Genomic DNA, 20,430 nt, shown 5'->3' on the forward strand with positions numbered 1-20,430 from the left:
CACTTAAAAGGATTAACTAACTATTCTAAGCTAATTAAGTAAAACAAATAAATAATTAACTATCTAAGTTAATTAAATATTACAAAGCAAACTAATTAGCTAAATACTTAACTAATTAATTACAAAGCAACTAAGCTAATTAATTACAACATGAACTAATTAACTAATCTACTTGAATAATTACATCACTTGCAAACATTAGCTACAACTAATTAACTAAACAAATTAACTAAAAGGCCACGGGAAACGAGGGATGCATGCATGCTCAATTTTTCACCCGAAAGGCCACTGTTTTGCTGCTGCAAGCCTCTGTTGCACAAAAGCACTTACGCTTTCTCCTTCTCCAGATCAACTTTGTTTTGTCTCAGGAGAACAATGTTGAATTTGCATTGATGGCCGACAGGGGGTCCGGTCGACCACTACTGATGGTTGGTCGGCCAACAATGGCGGCCGATCGCCTACTGGTGGTGGCCGTCGACCACCATTGGCTTGGACTTCCTTACTGCAACAGAGAGAAAACAAAGCAAGATAGTGTACTTTTTTAAGGTTTGTTTGTACTGTTACCCTCCTTATCATCAAACAAGTTCAAAGGAGTAATACTCTTGGCTCTCAAGCCATCAACCAAGCAATTTCATTGCATGATGGCCAAAGAACCAAGTTTGTACAAGTTTAATGAATGCAAAACAAAACTCAAATGACCATCACCCTATCATGCATGATCAAGGGCAATGGAGACCTAGGAAAATGGCACATTTCATCACTTTTGAGTATGAAATGTTCCATTTTCCTTGTGTTCAAACTAACGTCCGATTTGAACACATGCAATGCAACACAAAGAATGCTTATCTTGCCTCTTTTACTTACTGATTTTGTTTACACATTTTAGTTACCAAACCATTCATTAATCAATTAGTCCATTGGTGAGTGTCTTCTAAGATGAAAGAAGCATCAACTCAGGGATAGTTTAAGGCATGAGAGAAGCTTCATGCCGTTGGTAATGAACCCTCAAAGGAGGATTAAACCATTAAGCATAGGCCTTAATCTCAAGCTTAAACAACCCTAAGGTTGAAACAACCCTCAATGCAAATGAAAAAGTGAAGAAATGAGAGGGATTGCAGAGATTATAAGTGCTGAAATTAGGTGAGAAAAAGCACTAAAAACATGCAATCAACTTAAAGCAATGGCGGTTAAAGCCTTAAAACACCAAGCTAGTGAAAGGACTTACACTACAACTATGCAATACAAGACTCAAATGGCTTAACCGGCCAAAAACAGAGTTACAACAGTTCAAAAAAGAGCCTAAATCATGCTGGAATTAAGCTACAAATTGCTAGAAAAATAAGCTAACACATAGAGCTATCTAGGCTAGCAAACAAGACACAATGAGAGGAGGCTAACCCCTCCTATTTTGAACTTCAAAACATGATTTTAGCCATTGAAATAGCTCTGAAAATCAGTGTTTAAAAGCTCTGAAAAAGATGATGCAAGGGTGGGAAACACAAAGGCAAAGGCCTCTATAACAAGGTACGAAGAAGGGCTATCAACCCCTCAACCTTTAATGGCCTTAGGGCCCAAACTTTAGCCCAAAAACGCAAAGTTTTTATAGCCCAAAATCAGTTGGAAAACATGCTGGAATGAAGACAAAAACAAGCTAAAACATGGCAATTTAAGCTAGTAAACAAGCATGAAGAGGGGTAGCCAACCCTTCTATTTGTGGGACCTCAAAACAACATTTTTAACTTCTGAAAACCTCTGAAAAATCAGTGGTAAAAAGCTTTAAAAAAGCTGATGAAAGAATGGGAAACACAAATGGAAAGGCTTAGAGAGCAAGGTTCAAAGAAGGGTGATTAACTCCTCTACCTTTAAGAGCCTTTAACCACAAGCTTCAGCCATAAAAATAGGTTTTAAAGAGCTTAAAAACAACAAGAAAAGATGGAAAACAAATGGTGTAAAGATGGTACAAAGGCAAGAAAAAGTATACCTCTTGGAGTGGAGTGAACCCTTAAGCCATAAACCACCAATTTCCACACTCTCAAATGCTTCAAGAGCTCAAATCCAAACTCAAATCACCTCAGCTATAATGCCCTCAATTAAAGACATAAATCATTCTGTAACGCCCTCAATTAAAGACATAAATCATTCATTCACAAGTTTCATGAACATAAAGAAAAGAATACATTTTCATTCATCAGAGTCTTTTTTACAAAAATATTACATCTCATCAACAAAGTAAGTGCCCTACGGGCTTACAGCTTTCCAAGTTATCACTTGGTTATAACAAAAGAAGAGTTCTAACTCTATACATGAAAAGCCCTCGGCTTGGATTTACATTTAACACAAAATATAAATAGCAAAACAAAGTCTTCAACTCCTAAACCTCCCAAGCTAAGACCTTGGAGGCGGCATGTCCCCTGTACCTGAAAAATGGTGTCCCAAGTAGGGTGAGCCAATGCCCAGTAGAGATATGCTAAACAACATATGAGAATTAACTAAAACATTAGCATTCGATAAATGTTTAACACTTATGAACCATCTTAAACCTTTTCTATAATCAATCAACATTGATACCCACATTTCAATTTACTTCCAATTATTACCCAAGTCAATTCATTGACATAATTCATTATCATATAAACAATTCAAAATGAGACTACAACTCATTCATCAACACTGCAAATAGTGCACCCAAGGCCAAATCTCACCATTTCATCGTTTTTACACCATTAACCCCATTTTCAAGGTCATATATACACATATGAAGCCTAAACAAGAAAACCCTTCTTTTACCATTCCAACCTCAAACCCTAACACTACCCAAACCAACCATTTATACAAAATGACCAATATCTATGTTAAAACTCATAGTAGTGAGTAGATTATCCCTACCTCAAGAAGAGAAGATGAGCCAAGCAAGGGACGAACTCCAAAGATGACAAAATCAACTTCTACTCAGATGAAAATGGAGATCTTGAAGAGCTCAATCTTTTTATCAAAGGAAGGAGTATGAGAAGATCACTAGATCTAGGTCAAAATGTAGAGAGAGAGAGAGAGAGAGAGAGAGAGAGAGTATTTTAGAGAGAGAAGCTCTTAACTTAGGGTTTTGAAAAGTTTTAGAGAGAGAAATGACAAAAAAGTGATTTAAAATGTCACTTTCGCAATCTGATATACGTACAGTCCGCTCGAGCAAAGAGTTTGATGCTCGAGCATCAGACACAAAAATTAGACCCGCTCGAGCGCAACAAATGTCGCTCAAGCACCAAGACACAACAGCAAGGCAGTACCCACTCGAGTGCAAAGAGACCCGCTCGAGCGTAGAATACACTCGTCCAGTATTTTACAGATTTCAGACAGTCGCTCGAGCACAAGAAGGCCCGCTCGAGCGGAAGACCAAAATTCTAGGCAACAAGGTTCTAGGCCAATTAGCAACCAACCTGTTCTAAACACGCCCAAGACATTCCAAAACTCAAATTCAAAGAGTAAGAGAAGGAAGAGACATAACAACAACATTAAACCATAAGACCCGAGTCCGAAACACCATAAAGGTCGAGTTAAAAATCAGGATCGCTATATCTGCAAGAAGCTCTCTAGGTTCGGTTTGGTGTGTTTGGTCATAGGCTATGCAAGTTGCAAAAGAGAGAGAGGATTGTAGAGAGAGAGGATTTTTCCAAAAATATTTCACTCCTAATGTTTTCCAACCTTGAAAGCAAGAAGAGAGGCCTTCTATATATAGAAAAATAGCCCCTTAGGTCGAAAATATCAAGCCATGGACAGTTGGAGCTTTTGGGGGACAGCTGGTACAAAAATATCTAGCTTTTTCACAAGTGGCCAACTGGCCAGAAGTGTGCATTGTTGGCCATCAGTGGTGGCCAGTCGGCCATAAAAAAATTCTACTTCCAGGCCCAACTTCAAACGAGTATATCTCCTTTATTCAGACTCCTTTGCAGGTCATTCTTGAGTCTAAATTGAAGCCCTAGAAGTCTACTTTCCAATGGAAGTGGCCCCACATCAAAATTCTAAGTGTGCTAAGACATATGCCTATTTTAGTGAAGGTTGCTCTATTTTGGCTTAACCAGATTGATGCCTAACTTCAACCAGCCATATCTCCCTCATCCGAACTCGGCTTTAGGAGATTCTTGAGTGTAAAATGAAGCCCCAGAAGTCCAATTTCCAATGATGGTGGCCTCATAACTAAAGTCCAAGTATACAAAAGGATAGGCCTAATTTAGTGAGGCTGCCTAGCTTTCCCTCAACAGTTTCATACCCAACTTCTTCCCAACTAATTTTCTTCCCTCTCCTCCAATTTTCTTCAACTCCAAACCTCTAAATAAGATGTTTTAAAGATTTTTTTCAAAGATTTCACCTTTCTTCCATTTATTTCCACTTTGTCCTTGCTTAGTTTACCCAAAAGTGCAATTTTTAATGAAATGCGAGCCTCGGAACATCGTAGAAGAATTTTCAAAAATATTTTGAAAGAGAGGGTTTTAAGGTCTAAAATAGTTTTGGTCAAAATAGTTTTGGTCCAAAATGGGGTGCAAGGTTGGGATTTAAAAGCTCTTCTTGCTAAAGAAATTGAACAATTGCACAACACAACTTTCATCATCGGGTGATCAATCAGTGACGTCCCAAGTCTTAAGGGCGGTCAAAAATGAGGTGTCTACACCCTGGTGATTCTTGGAGGAGAAGGTGAGGCAGTAGGAGCAGACACAGAGATAGCAGGAGTAAGAATTGGGATGACAGGGGTAGTGGAGGCAATAGTAGTGGTCCCGATCTCTTTGGCTTTAGCTTGAGAGGGCACGTCTAGCCCTACCAACAGATCCCGAGGGGAGATATCCAGAAGCACCTCTATATTGGTTGTCCACCAATTCTGGTACCTCCACAATGCAGTGCTGTGTAGGATGAAGAGAGTGAACCTGAATTCGACCAAGTCTTGCATCAACTTGGAAGTTGCCTCATCTAACCTGGTTCTTGGCACCTTCAGTTCTCTGGTTGCAAGATTGGGGTTAGTTTGGCTGCAGAGAGGGACAGGAATTCCTTGAGTAAGCCCAAATTTCCTAGCAAATTGGGCACGGTAGTAGGGTTCAACAATACACTTATAAGCTCAAAAGTTAAAGGTACCAATGTAGAGCTCCATTGGAATCAAAATTAGGCCCACATATCCCTGTGAATGGGGTTGGAGCAGGTGTTGTCAGCCAGGAAAGTCCTCAACCATGTTGGCCTTGTGTTAGCCGCAAAGGGGCAGAATAAGGTGGAAAAAGGGAAAGCTAGAAGTTGATGGAAGAAAGTAAGGCAATAAGCAAAGCTAGAAGGGTAGAGTAAAATTCTGGCATACTTCATTCCATAAGTGGTAGGGTCTTGCACCAAGAATCTCAAGCACCTAGAATGTAAGTCAGTGAAATAAGCAAAAAGCCCGAGTTGCAACACCCAGAGTGGTCCTCCTTGGTCGGCATCAAGGGGTTTCTCACAAAACTGAGAGCAAGCTCTACATACATGACCTAGTACATAAGGAGCTAAAGATATCTTCTTAGCCGAAGCAAGAGCCATGGCGAGAGGGGTGAATTCAGGCATAATCCTCTAGGAGAAGGTACATAATAGAAATTTACAGAGCCAATATAAGAGAAAAGAAAAGAACTCTCGATTAGTCACAAGACCTTCCTTTTTATTCTCAGACTTCACAAAATCACTAAAGGAAGAAGTCAAATGGTGAATAGAGAAAGAAACATTAATATCAAGATAAACAAGTCTGAATGGAGTACCAGTAGGTGATAACCCAAGAAGATGGCATATGTCAAGGACAGTGGGGGCCATCATGCCACATCGAAATTGAAAAAACTTGAAAGTGGGGTTCCAAAAACAAAGAGAAGCAGGTATGAGAAAAGGGTCTTCAGGAATGGAAAACCTGGCTAGTCGAAGGGCATTGAGGAGATAGAGTTTCATGAAGGTCCAGTATTTTGGCAGGAACAACTTGATCATACAATTCCTCCCATTCTGGCCTCAATGTGGGCCAACAGTGATAGGAACGATTCATTTTCCAGCTTCCCCAATCAAGGCCACCCTCGTAAAGGAGGCATTGATCCTTTAAGCGCGGATACAGAGCAGGGAGTTGGGTGGGAGCTTCTTTGAAAATGGGTCCAAGGACAAACTCTCCTTGAGCATGGTATCGGGGAATAAAGATACGCCCATCAATAGCACACCGTTCACTGGCCTTGTATTTGTCACATTCTTCGTTGATGATTCTCCTCAAAGCCAAGATGGACTCACACACTCGATGACTAGTTTTTTGGAAGGAGAAGCCATTAACAAGGAATTGAAAGAAGGAAATGAGCAGAAGAGAAAAGAGCTACAAATAGGGGTAACATGAGTGAAATTTTGGACAAGCATATAGATAAAGCACGAGAAGAGAGAGTTTTAAACCTTTCTGTCCAAAGTTACCTATTTAATATAATGGGTTAAATGGACCCAGGTTCTAACCCATGTGCGATTAAGGCTTTTATTTTAAAATCCCTAAGAATACAAGAAAGAAAACTATCTTCGAACCAGTATGTTGATACCTTATGAAGGAGGGAAACACACTTCAAACATCCATCTTTGCTTCAAAAATTTGTTTAGTTGGCTTCGAAGCCAATTTTCAAATACTTAGCTTACTTTGAAAACATGTAGTTGGCTTTGAAGCCAGTCTTATACCTTGAATTCAAACATAGTTAAGATTGTTTCACTTCAGAAATCCTGGAGGCGCACTTTTAGCTTTCCAAACAAAGAAAGTTTCCTTCGAAGGGTTCTTTGTAGTGACCTATGGTTAGAATATGGTTTTGGCCTATTCTTTCAGCGTAGATAAGCACTATGGAACCACTTCTTGGTTAAACGGTATAGAAAGTCCAAAGGCCAAAGGACTTATCTTACACTTTTGCTTATATAAGACCCTTCGAAGGCAAACATGGCCGTTCTTAAGAGAAATTTCATGCTTCGAAATACCTGAGCCAGGCCTCGAAGCAAGATTGGTCAATTCGAAGTTGTTATTTTATGCAGGCTATGTTAGCCATATGCTTGGAGTGTGAAAACCCAAGGCAAATATGCACACTCCTATGAGAAAGTCCATGTTTCAAAGCACTTAAAACCAGGCATCAAGGCAAGTTGGTTGCTTCAAAGCTGTTATTCACAGATTACATAGAAAAATTAAGGAGTGAAGTCATATTCTCCATGGAATCAATCATGTAATTGGAATATAAAGTCAGATCATGACAAATGAGATTTGAAGAACTCAGTTTGATTGATATGCAATATTTACATTGGGAAAACCTACTTGGTTTACATTCTCAATTTCATAAAAATAAAGAATGGGCAAAGTCACAAGATCATGAAACTTGGTTTAACAAACTTCAATAAATATATACTTTTTTCCTACCCTATCTTCTATCCTGTCTAAATTTGGTTTATCTAACTGATGACCCTTAGTTAGAAGAAGAGTTGTTTGGCCGTCATTTCAAATTCTGTTTGTCTAAGAGGCTTCTCTGTTTCATTCATTCCTCCTTCCTCATGTGCATCCCCCATAATGGCATCTTCTCTATACTCTAAATCTTGGTTTTTAAAGTCTTCATATTCTTCAAGAAGATTCTCTGCTTTCGTACTGAATTTGAATACGAGCAGCATAGGTGTTCTCCAATAACTCACTGGTAATAAAAGTGTTTGTGTGCCAGTTGAGTAGAAGATGAAGTTGATCCAGGAAAATATGAAACTCTGCCTGGGCTATAGGGTTAAGGATGAGGCTTCGAGAGATAATATCACAGGACCACAGTAAGTTCTTGTGAGGAATATCATCTTGAAGGACCTCAAAGGATAAATGGAAAAAAGCGGCAAACAGAGTCTGGGCTCTATACTATTGGTAGGTAGTAGGGAGAACTAGAGCTTGGTAGGGAGCAAAATGCTAGCTCTCGAAAAGGGTGAGTTTTAGTTCTTCAACCCAGTTAGGATTGGAGGGCAGGGAAGGAGCAACTAGGTCCTCTCGAAATGAATGTGGGAACTCAGGCTTGTTCACACATTCTAGCCAATCAGAGGAGCAGAGTTTTGCTTTTTGGCTAGGAGTGCAGGACTGATTCCTAAGGCCTCAACAGGATATCGAGTCTTTCGCACTATTCTGGACGACAAGGTGGAAGTATACCAGGCCGAAAGCAAGTTGTCTTCAAGGCTACGAAGACGGTCGAGAGGGACATATGGATATATTACAAAACTACGTATGGAGGGATGAATTGTAGTGGGATCATCAAATTCGGGGAATCGATGGTGGATTCACTCACTTGTTTGAGGAGAGTGGGTATGGGCCAAGCATCCTAGCCAGTATTTCTAGAGGATGATGAAGCAGCTTCATCCCATGCATAGAGTTTTGGAGCAGATGAAGAGCTTTCAAGGTCTATTTGTGCAAATGCTTGGTCCAGAGGTTCATATGGTGCAAAAGCTTCCATAACTTGTACAAATAGGGGCGGATAAATGTGGCCAATAAATGGATGAAGGTTCTTTCGAGGTTGGTCATCATTGTCAAATACCTCCTCGTATGCTCGATCAATGTAAAAGAAAGCTTGGTTAGCCATTAGAGGCGTATCAAACTCTTCGTATTCACAGATAATGGAGGGGATGTTCAAAACATAAGGAAGGATTTAATGAAGTTTGGTGCTTCACTTCTAAGAAAACAGTTATACTTCAGCCTACGTCCATGCACATCATAGGACTTGGATAAAGAGCACTAATCCACTAATATCACCAAGTAATGGGTATATCAGTGCGGGAGGTAATGCTGGCTATATATTTTGTACAGGCCAGTCGCAGCTTAACACGTGGCTCGTGAAGGGTGTTTTGGGGAATTAATGCAACTCTCCAATCAACAACGGACACATGGCAGTTCATATTGGTAATGGTGGGTCTGCATTACATGGAAGCAGTGAGAAGGTGCGGGGTAATATGGCCCAATGGTTACTCAAAAGTTCGAATTCAAATACAAGAGGGAAGCCTAACTGAAGAAATGGCGTAGTGGAAGTTGATTGTGCGAAGCCATGACCAGAGATCGTGGAAGTGCATTTCGACGGTTGGAAGCCCATTTCGACAGTTACTTTTGGGAAGTATAAACAGAGGAGAAGACCCCAGAATCCTAGACCTAGACTGAGATCTAGAAACCAGTTTATTTACTTCATATTTCTTTCTAATTTTACATTTCTATTTTTTTACATTTCAGCACTTCAATTCCTATACTATACTTCATTTCCTAGGAGTAAATTCAAGCAGTCGTTACTGTAAACCTTTTCAAGGCTTGGTCATTTCATTGTAAGTTCTTATTTATTCAATGAAATTCAGTTTCTAAATCGTTCTGTACTTGTTATTTCTTATAAATTTCTCCTAAAACAAGCCACCAGTAAAAGTTCTCTTCATTGAGGTTGAAAGAACTTCAACACAATCGTTTGATAAGTGGTTGGCAATTAAAATTCTGTAAGGACTAATTGATCCTTGCTGGCACGCTTAGATTTACACTATTAACCTTCGAAAGCCAAAAAAGCCAACAGCAGGTTGATCATTTCTTTTGCATCCGATTCAACATGAATTTTCAACAAATTTAAGTCTACAGCCAGCATCAACCCATCTCAGAGAGCCCATAACTCAGCCTCTAATGCCGAGGTTGTGCCTATATTTCTCATGAATCTTGTTACTCATCTGTTCAAATTATCTCAAATGCCACCTCTCCCTGCTCGATTATGAGAGTTCCCACTCCATTTCTATACAATATATATATATATATAAAGCCCCAGTATATAGTGAATAGTGTTTTCTGTCTCGAATGAACAGTAACCTCTCATGTATTGAAATGTCTGTTTTGCCCCTTGGCTGCTTATCTCTTAGTATTGATGATGGTCACAGAGTAATGAATTATTTCTCTTCTCAATGAAAATTGTTTACAGCTCTTATCTCTCTCTCTCTCTCTCTCTCTCTCTCTCTCTCTCCTTCCATTTGCTTTGTCTTTTCCTCTTTTCTTTCATTTTTTTTCCTCTTTCAGTCCATCTCTTTTGTAACTCTTCTAGGTTTTCTTCTCTTACTTCTTGCTTCCTGATTTTTTTGTGTGTTTTGGAGCTAATCCATCAGAGTTTCGAACCATATCTTCAGATTCAATCAAGAAAATTGATTTTTCTTCTACAAAGGGTTTTTCGAAGATGGATTTCTGAGTTCTGATACTGTAAATTTCACAATTTTGTTATTGTTTCTCTTCCTTATTTGTTTTTTGTGTTTTTGAATGTTTGATTTCATTATGATTTTGTTATGTGTTTTTGAGCTAATCCACAGTTTCGAACCATATCTTCAAATTCAATCAAAGAAATTGATTTTTCTTCTACAGAGGGTCTTTGGAAGTTGGATTTCTAAGTTCTAATACAGTAAATTTCATTGTTTTTTTAAAAAAAAAATTATATTCTTATTTGAAAATCAAAGTGTACAAAATAAAGTAAGTGCTGCAATGTTTTTGGGTAACTTCTGATTTTTCTATCATTCTTCTTGTTATCGATTCCATTTGCTTCGGTTTCTATGATTACCATGATGTATGGGTATTTTTATTTTGGGCATTCATCTAGGTATGACTCCTAAATTTTTGAGTTTTGTGTAGATCAATAGCTTAATTTGTGCGATTCAGAAAATTTTAACGGTTTATTATTTAGCTTTGTAATTTTTGTCTATAATAATTTTTTTGATTTTTTAGTTAATTTTTATGGATTTTATAAACATAATATCCATTGGGTGTTTGGATTTTGTGCTTGAATTATTTGATAAAATACTTGGAAGACAAATTGCTACATAATCACTGATGTGGTCAAAAAGTAATAGGTTAACATAGTTCCCTTCACTAACAAGTATGTTCTTGCAAATTCTCTTATTGGAAAAGTTTTGTATTTTGTTCTATCTCTTATTTTTTGAGGAATTGAATAGATGATTGATTTATTGGTGCAATTTTGTTTTTGGTACTTGTTTTGTGTGGCAATTGTGGTTTGTCTTTGTCTTCATCTTCCTTCTTTGATCTAGGGTCAGTCCTGAGATTTAGGGGGCCCAAGGCAAACTTTGGAAATAGGGCCCCTCTTACATTTAAAAAAAAAAAGTTTGTGGATAAAACAATAAGTTACAACTACTTTTTTATTTGTTTGCAGCCACAAAAAAAATTTACTTGCACATATAATCCTTAAAATTATAAACAAAAATTTACTTTCATATATTAAGATAGGAAACAAACATTACAAATACTCAAAAAAAAAATATGGTCTTATTGCTTTATAGTTTAGCAATATCCAGTTTACAATAGAGCCAACTATCACATAAACATTACTCTTTTCACATTTTTAGCAGAAAATTCACTAATAAGCTTGCATAATCAAATTTATCCCCCATATCATTTTCAATGGATAACAAAGCTAACCCATTCAATCTTTCTTGTGATATAGTTGACCGAAGGCAAGATTTGATTAATTTCAACTTTGAGAAACTTCTTTCTCCAGAGCCAGTGTAACAGGTATAGTTAACAAAATTTGATACACAATCTATGCATTCATGAAACAACCATCCATTGTTTTCAAATAATTTAATACTTCAATTGGCCTTTTGGTTCCTTCCGGTAAAACTTCTTTCAAGACATGCAACTCTGAAAATAGATCTCTCCCATCAATATCAGACAGCCCATCATGTTTCAAAAAATCTTCAAGATTAACACAATAAGTCTTCAAACATTCCTTGTTGGTACAACTCAACTTTTTCAAATCAAACAAAAATCCATAATTTTCCTCATATACTTGAAATTGTTCAAACCTACTCTTAAGCGAAGAAAGAGCTTGATCAATTATATACATAAAGTAATTAACTCTAAAAGATTCTTCAGCAGTCTGTGTCACCTCTTCACTAACATTCACATCAAACTGCTTCTTTCTACGAATGACACGCTTTTCATGAAATACTGGATCAAATTCCATTAGAGTAGCAACTTTTGTAGCCTCAATCATGGCATCCAAAAAACCAGTTTCTCTATACTTTTCAAGAAATGTAATGAGTCCTTTTAACTAAACTATAGCAACATCAATATGCATGTCTTTCTTTTGAAATAGTTTGCTAACTGAGTTAACTGCAAACAATAAATTATGTCAAATAATCATACTAAGCAAAAATTCAAAGTTCTCAATTTCATGTGTTGCTAAAGACTTAGCTTTACTCTTTGTATTGTGGGGTTCACTAATATTTGCCAAATGATTTAAAGCATCTCTTATTTGTAGAGCTTGATATCTTATTGCTTTAGCACTTTCAACACGACTTTCCCACCTTATTTGTGGCAATGGCTTCAATGTGAGACCTTCCACATGATCTTTGAAAACTTTCCACCGCTTGGTAGAAGATGAAAACAATAAATATATATGTTGTAACACTCCTAAAAAAGAGATAGCTTTGGGACAAGAGTTAGCCATATCACAAAGTGCAACGTTAAGACTATGACAACCACATGATGTGTAGAATGCTCTATGATTTATTTCAAGTAGCCTTTTTTGTACACCTTTGTGTTTCCCTTTCATGTTAGAGCCATTATCATATCCTTTCCCTCTTATATCACCAATATCAAGTCGGATTGTTCAAAATACCTCGTTAAGTACATGAAAAAGACCCAGTCCCGATGTATCATCCACCTTTAAAAATTCTAAAAAGAACTCTTCAACCTTTACTTGATTAGTTGAAACATCCACACATCTTATTACAAGAGACATTTGTTCTTCATGACTAACATCTGGAGTACAATCAAGAATAACTGAAAAATATTTCACCTCTTTGATTCTTTTCACAATTGTACTTTTGATCTCACCTGCTAACATCTGTATCGATTCATTTTGGATTTTGTAACTAAGATAATGGTAATGAATTTCATTCATTTCAATGCAATGAAGGTGGTCTTGCATTACTGAATCAAATTAAGCAATCATTTCAATTAAACTTAAAAAGTTTCCATTTCTTTCTTGATAAATCTTTTCATTGTCTCCACAAAACGCTAAATTATTTTTGGCAAGAATTCTCACAACATAAATTATCCTTAGTAACACATTTTTCCAATGTTCTCTCTCCCTATTGATTTGTTCTTGAACACCTTTATCAATTGTTTCATTCTTTTGCAATCTTTTTTCCAATTCAATTCATTTGCTCATAAAAGTAATGTGCTCATTGCTAGTTTCATGACTTCTAAGCCTGTGACCTAGATTCTTCCAATCTCTAAATCCATTAGTAGCCAACTGAGTCTTGTTCACATCTTCCTTAAACAACTGACAACAAAAGCAAAATACTTTGTCTGAAGCATCTGAATACACTAGCCATTTCCTATCTTGCTTCTCTCCATTTGATAAATCTCGAATGTAATATGTAGAGGAGAAGTGTCTATCGTTGTCATCTCTAGGAAAATTGACAGCATTACTTCTTATAGGACCTCTTTCAACTAATAAATCTCTGAAATTCAGATCAATCTTGTCCTATTAACTTAGGTCATTAATAGTTAAAGGTTCATATTCAACATTAAAATCTTCACTTTCAATGGGTTCCTCATTCACCAAATCTTCATTTTCTTTCTCATTCAAACATTCAATAGGCTCTTCAACACCTAAATCTCCGTTATCATTCTCATTACATTGATGAAGGTCTTCAATTACCAAATCTTCATCAACCAAACATGAACTTTCTATTTGTTTCTTGCTACCAAAAAATTTATCAAGCGCTCCTGATTGAGATTGAATAAAATTTTAAAATTTTTGCTTCTTTTTCCTTTTTTCCCATCCAAAAATATACTTCCTAGGAGGCATGACTACTCTGTATAATAAAAAAAATCCACACAAATCCACAATCATTGATCTCTACAAATAATATATTTTCAGAATTAGAGCATAACAAAAATTATAGACTTCCACTAAAGCACACAATTTAGGTAATTTTATAATTTAAAGAACAAATTATATTGGGCAAGAAATTAGAGGGAAAATTAGGGCAACAACTTCATCCATTTAAATGTGATATATATACAGAGAAAGAGAGAAAGAGAGAGGACTCACGGTTTTGTTGTCCGAAATCGTTGATGCTCAACGTCAGATATAGAGGAGAGGACTGAAGGTGGTATGAAGGTGGACTCACGATTTCATTTCAGTCCACCATTCAATGCGAGAGAGAGAGAGAGATATTTTGTGTTTATTTTATCTAGTGCACGTAAAGGTATGAAGGTAGACTCACGGTTTCATTCCTCTCAAGGTGGGTATGATGTGTTTCTTTTTTCTTTTTTTTGGGCCCCTTGTTCGATTGGGCCTATAGTATTTGGGCCTTTTTTATATCTAAAACACAAAATTATATTTGGGGCCTCTATTTTCAGCCCAAATTTGAGGGCCCAAGGCGCAAGCCTCTCTTACCTGTCCTCAGGGCAGGGCCTGCTTTGATCATGAACGGAGGTATTGTGAAAGTTTGCCTAACAAAGTTAGGGTTTCTTCTTTCTTTCCATGCACTAAACATTATGCTTTTTTTTTTGGGTGCATAAAATGGGGGTTTTCATTTTTTTTTTTTTTTTTTTTTGTTTACTTACTTCAGGATTGTGGGGTTGTTGTGCTTTGTCTTCCTTTTCCTGCTTTGATCATGAACTTCTATGAGAGTTTGCCTTACAAAATTAAGGTTCTTGCCTTCTTTCAGCTACTGTACATTATTTTATTTATTTATTTATTTATTTGCATTAAAAGGGGGTCTAATTTTTAATTTTTAATTTTTCTTTGTTAACACACTACAACAAAAAGCATTTTTGGTGACGTTTTTTAGCAACTAAATTGAAATTAGTCGCAAATTGTATATAATCGGCGACAATATACTAGTTGGTTGCCAAAAAATAAATTATTGGCGACAAGTTGAGATTATTGGTCACCAAAACGTTTGGCGCCAACATAAAATTTCTACGCGAGAGGGCTAAAAATGTTTTCGCGACCAAATTAATATATGGCAACAAAAATTTTGGTCGCCGATTGGAACTTTTTGGCGACAGAAATAAATTAGTCGCGGAAAGGTGAATAATATTTATGGCAACCTAATGAATTTCGTAGCCAATAAATTAACAGGTCAAAGCCACATCGTTTTGAATCTGTCCATTTTTTAAAAAAAAATTATTTTAACCGTAGACTAATCCTTTTAGGTGAGTAAACAAAGAATTGACCTAAATTGTTCATCTCTTTCTCTCCCTTCACAACCTCAAGCGGCACGGCAGAACACACAAAGACATAGAGGTATGTCTTCTTCTCTTCTTCTTCTTCTTCTTATTCTTCTTCTTCTTCTCTCTCTTTCTCTCTCTCTCCCTCTCCCTCTCACTCTCTCACACCGCCTCCGCCTCCTTCTCTTTTTCTTCTTTGTCTTCAATTTCATTCTCTTGTTCGGCATGTCACAGCACAGCACAGAGCTTGTCGCTTTTTCTTCTTCTTCTCTCTTCCTCTCGCTCTCTCGCACCGCTGACTGAGCGCCACCGACGGCATTCCCTCAAACGGTGCTTCCCTTTCATCTCCCTTTCTCACAACGTTGATCGCGACCACCTCTTTAGTCGCTACCCTCTTCTCTTCTCTCTCTGAAATTCTAATTTTGGGACTGCGATCCATATAGAAGACAGATTTTGGGACTGATTTTGGGACTGCAATCTTTCTCTTCAAATTTTTTTTTTTTTTCATTTGTTGTTTGCTTGCTTGCCTTATGCATTTGGGGACTGATTTTTGGGACTAAGTTTGGGACTGCAATCTTTGTCTTTAATTTTTTTTTTCATCTGTTGTTTGCTTGTTTGCCTCATGCATTTTTCTCTCTAACTTAGAATTGTTACATACCTTCCATTGGGTCATAGCCCTACTCGTTTTTTCTCGAGTCCCGATCATATAACTGCTGAAATTGTATTTATTGTCTTATTTAGAAGTTAACACAATGCCTATGGTTATTGGAAATTAGATTTATGTGCTGAAGCAATTTTGTGAGTTGCTAGAATCATCAATTAGAAACTGAATTTGTTATTCGAAAGTTGCAAAATTGATATTTGTTAAATTTAACATTTAAAGACCCGAATTTTATTTGAAAGCTAAAACTGTGTATTTAAGTGTTGAATGTACATGCTTAGTTATGAATTATTAAGCAACGATAAGGTTCATACATGTAAATATTAAAGTATAAGTGCATAACAACCACGAATATCCTTAATTTCAAAAGCTTGTTCTATTACATTACATCCCAAAAGAAGCTTTAAAACTTCACATGCGTTCTTACAAAAGAACAAAAGGAAATTTCTACCTTTCCTAAGATAGCCAAAAGTCTTCGAAGGTTTCGGGCTTGTCGTCTCCAGCTATAAATTCCGCTTCGTCACCTGGCATGATACGCCGTGAGCTTTGAATGCCCAGTAAACACACACACACACCCCACCCCTTTTTCCCAATCCAATACACAATCACAATTATAACGTCAAATAGTAAAGCATGATACTTCAATAAATAAATAAAGGGTTAGGTTAGGTGTTAGCAACTAGAAATCCCCCAAAGAGATTTCGTCCTCCCAACCACAAGAATCGGACGTGGATTATTCGGTATGCCCCCTCTTTTGCTGCTTTGTTGCAGAACTAACCTCGGATGCCTACCAACGGTTATATACCGGGTAGCGCCAACCGCAAGGCCTCAAAAGAGACGGTAAAATAGGGCCTTGTCCAAATCCCTCCTCACACCAAATACCTAGGATCCGAATACAACCGCTCCGTTCAAGGGTTTCGAAAACCACTTGCGCAAGACTTTAACTTTCGAATAGGGAACGCATCCCAACAGTCCATATATCACATTTTCTCATCTTTTCATTACTCAAGTGTTCAAAAACCCAATACCCACCCAATTAGGTTTCCCGTTGAATTAGGTGTTTTAAGTCAAGGTTAGTTCAACTAAACGATAAAATAAAATTCACATAAGCATGCCTCCTCAAGATAAGAAGATAAATAACATAACATACCCATACAACATTATGCCAAGACATGATAATAAGCCATTAAACATTTTCACGAATACAAGGGTATAAAACATCCAAACATAACAAATTTCCAGATTTAACGTCACATGAAGGTTAATATGGATGGACTACTTAGGTTCATCCACCGGACTCGGTTTTCCTATGGTTCGTAGAGAATTTGATCTAGTTCCTAGAACATTTTTCGGAAATGGGATTGCTTTTCCCGATTTTAAGTTATTTAGAAAATAGTCCAGCACTATTCCAGAATCTGTCCAGAATCTGCCCAGAATCTGCCCAGATCTGTCGACTGTTACGAAAACTTGATTTTCTTGCAAACCACTCAATGTTTTTCGATGAAACAAATTTTAGCTGAAAGCTAACTCCTTAAGGAAGGTTTTGACATAAAATAGAGGTTCAGAATATTTTTGTACATTTTTCTGGAATTTTTGAAAGTTGACTGAAAAAAACAGGTTTTAAGGTGGAATGCCCAAAACAAGGAAATTTAAAAAAAAAAAGGGGTTCCACCATGGGAAAGTTTCATTTATTTTGTGAAGAAAATATGCTAACTATCACATGTTTAACTCAGAAATTTTGTTTGAAAGAGTACCCTTGAAAAGTTGAGAGATTTGTACAAAAAGAAGATGGTTTGTACCAAAATGAGGAAAATACAAGAGAGATGGAAACAATACTCAAATCTTGGTATTTTTAACATAAGAACATGATAATAACAGATCTGAAACATCACTTAAAATCTTTAAAAGGACATGCATTAGAAAAGAAAATGAAAGGAAGGTTGTGTTGGTGGCTTACCTTCTAGCTTTGCATAAGAAAATCTCTTCTTCTTCCCTCTCCTCCTCTAGACTCCTCTTCCTTGCTCTCCTCTCTCTCTCTCTAACCAAAATGTGTGTGTGAGTGAGTGTGTTGTGTGAGTTTGTAAGCTAGGGGGTGTGGTATATATATATAGGCAAATAGGGGGTAAAGGACATAAAAGCCCTTTAGTTGGAATTGGATGGAAAGTTAGGATTTTGCTTGAATTCTAAAGGAATGGAAGGGACTTAGGAGGTGTGTTCCATTGGTTTAGGCCACATCTAGTTGTAATAAAACTAATTCTTGGATTTTGTATCCTAGGTAGGTCACTAGGTTGTATATTTTCCTAGAATCTCATGATGGTATTTCTTGGAATTTGATTTCTTACATTCTCTAAGGAAGGGCAGCCATAGGGAAGTGTGGAGGGCAAATTCTTTATTATTTTATGTCCTAGGGTACACTCTTCAAGATGTATACATATATTTATATTACATGATTGATGGTACTTCAAGGTACAAGGTACAAGTACTAGTTTCGGGGTAAGTTTAGAATTTAAATAAAGAAGTGAGGGCTTGGAATTAAACTCATGTATTGGAACCTTACTTATGTAGAATTAAATTAAATTAGGTTAGGGAACCTAATCCGGCTAGTGTAATTCCTGTTCCAATAAAAATTAAAAATGCTATCAGGCAAGATTTGAAATAGTTTAAGAAACTGAGGGGCTTTAAGGAAATAATTCAAATGTAAGGGTTTTTTTTAAAAAAAAAAAAAAAGAAAATACATTTTTCTGGGGTTTCACATTAAATGTAATGAAATGAGGAGGATTAGAACCTTAATAATGTATTTAATTATGATCTAGTTAGGTCTAGGACTAATGTAAATATCTTCTAGTTAGAAGTACACACATATATATAGCAAATCTTTATAGGTACCAAAATCATTATTGCTCCAAGATTTCAAGAGATTTTAAAGTACAATGATTATAGTCTAGGGGGGGTATGATGGCTAGCCATGTGATGGTAAATTGATGGACATGTTATATATATATATATATATATATTTTGTACAAATCTTGGAAATTGTAAAATATATTATTAAAAAAGATTTTTGGGTAAAAGTGTATATAAATATATAATAGTACTTGTTTGGGGTCAATTTGTGATTTAATAAAAATGTGCGGGCTTGGGTTCAATTAAAGTATCTATTCCAAGTGTAAAATAATTCAGTTTGTATTATCTTGCTTTGAATTTAAAGGTAAATAACCGAACGATGACTATAAAAATTGAAAGTTAAGGTTTAGAGCGATTAATCTAAAATTTGAGAGTTAAGTAGTTAATATTAGAGTGTTAGAAGTGATTTCTAAGCTTCTAGGATCGATTAGGGTTTGTATGGATTAGCCCGTGATGCGTTTTCAGTCCTGGGGCTTAATTTGCGATTAATCGACGAACTAAGGGCTTTATTATAATAATTCAAAATTTAGGGACCTAATAAGATTTACAAAAAAAGTCAGGGGCCTCACAGTTTGGAAATCAACCTCTAAATGAAAAATGGTGTGTGAACTTAGAGAAAGTTGTGTGTGGAAATTGAAGCTCCCAAAATAACACTTCCGATAACCCAGCCCTAGATTTAGTATTGCCACACTAGTGGCGTTGAGTTTCGTTCATAATTGGTCTTGGTGTTCAATGACTGTCATTTTCTATTGCTATAAAGTATAAAATGAGCCAATTCTGAATTTCATTCTAAGTTGGTCTCACTGTGAGACTCAATCCTAGGTACCCAAAATTGCCTAAATGTCAGCAATTCAGCATACATTCTGATACATTATAATGCATCAGTGTTTGAAGCATTTGCTCATGTCTGTTTGTCTCTTTGTAGTGTGTTGAAATTTCCATTACCATTATAATGTTTTAAGAAATTTCACTTGTACAAGAACCTGTATATTGGGTATTAGGTAAAGTAGTAAACTGCTGGAAAGGCTAATTTTCCAGGAAAGTGTGGGTTTAGAAGAAACTATTGTCCTTCAGCTAAGAGGGTGTCCCATCAAATGAAAATGTGGTGTGCCAAAAGATTAATTTTATTCTGTCAAATTTTAATCTACTAATGAAACATTTTTTCTTTTAAATTTTATTTTTAAGTTTCAATACTTTGAAATCTCATTGATATTATATATTACCTTCTTTATTGCTTTTCCATGACTAGAAAATGAAACATTTTCTATGTACTTTCTGTATACATAAGTTGTATTTGTGCTGATTAAAAAAGAAAAGAAAAGAAGTTGTATTTGCGATTTGATGTTTTTGTTCAATTATGCACCAGCAATGTAATCAATATCTGTAGATGCGATTATATTGAATGACAGTTGTTACTTGAGCTTTATCTTCAGTTTTCCAGTTATCAAGTAGCTTGAAAATGTTCTATTATATGTGAGACCCCTTAATTTTTGACATACCCTGAAATAATTTTGAAATTTTAGGCTAGTGAGCTTGTCAGAAAAGAGTATGACTTTAAATGTAGACTCTTTAGACAACTAGAATCGAATGGAGAAAGTTCCAAGAAGGTTGATAAAACTCGAGCTGTTGTGAAGGACCTGCACTCAAGAATCAGAGT

At 36.4% G+C, this 20,430-nt stretch overlaps 2 protein-coding genes across 2 annotated transcripts; both read right to left on the reverse strand.

Moving 5' to 3' along the window:
- Nucleotides 1–11,552: 11,552 nt before the first annotated feature.
- LOC145800881 (uncharacterized) lies at nucleotides 11,553–12,863 on the reverse strand. The gene is made up of 2 exons (XM_082890634.1): nucleotides 12,636–12,863; nucleotides 11,553–12,035 (listed from the first exon to the last, which is right to left on the reverse strand). Exons 1-2 carry the CDS (start codon nucleotides 12,861–12,863, stop codon nucleotides 11,553–11,555), a joined length of 711 nt encoding a protein of 236 aa, XP_082746760.1.
- Nucleotides 12,864–13,178: 315 nt separating this feature from the next.
- On the reverse strand, nucleotides 13,179–14,460 carry LOC145800882 (uncharacterized). Its single transcript, XM_082890635.1, has 3 exons — nucleotides 14,430–14,460; nucleotides 13,587–13,753; nucleotides 13,179–13,508 (listed from the first exon to the last, which is right to left on the reverse strand). Exons 1-3 carry the CDS (start codon nucleotides 14,458–14,460, stop codon nucleotides 13,179–13,181), a joined length of 528 nt encoding a protein of 175 aa, XP_082746761.1.
- Between the last annotated feature and the right edge of the window lie 5,970 nt (nucleotides 14,461–20,430).

This window comes from Camellia sinensis, chromosome 10 (assembly GCF_055761805.1).
Source record: "Camellia sinensis isolate YWXY chromosome 10, ASM5576180v1, whole genome shotgun sequence".
NCBI classification, from domain to species: Eukaryota; Viridiplantae; Streptophyta; class Magnoliopsida; order Ericales; family Theaceae; genus Camellia; species Camellia sinensis.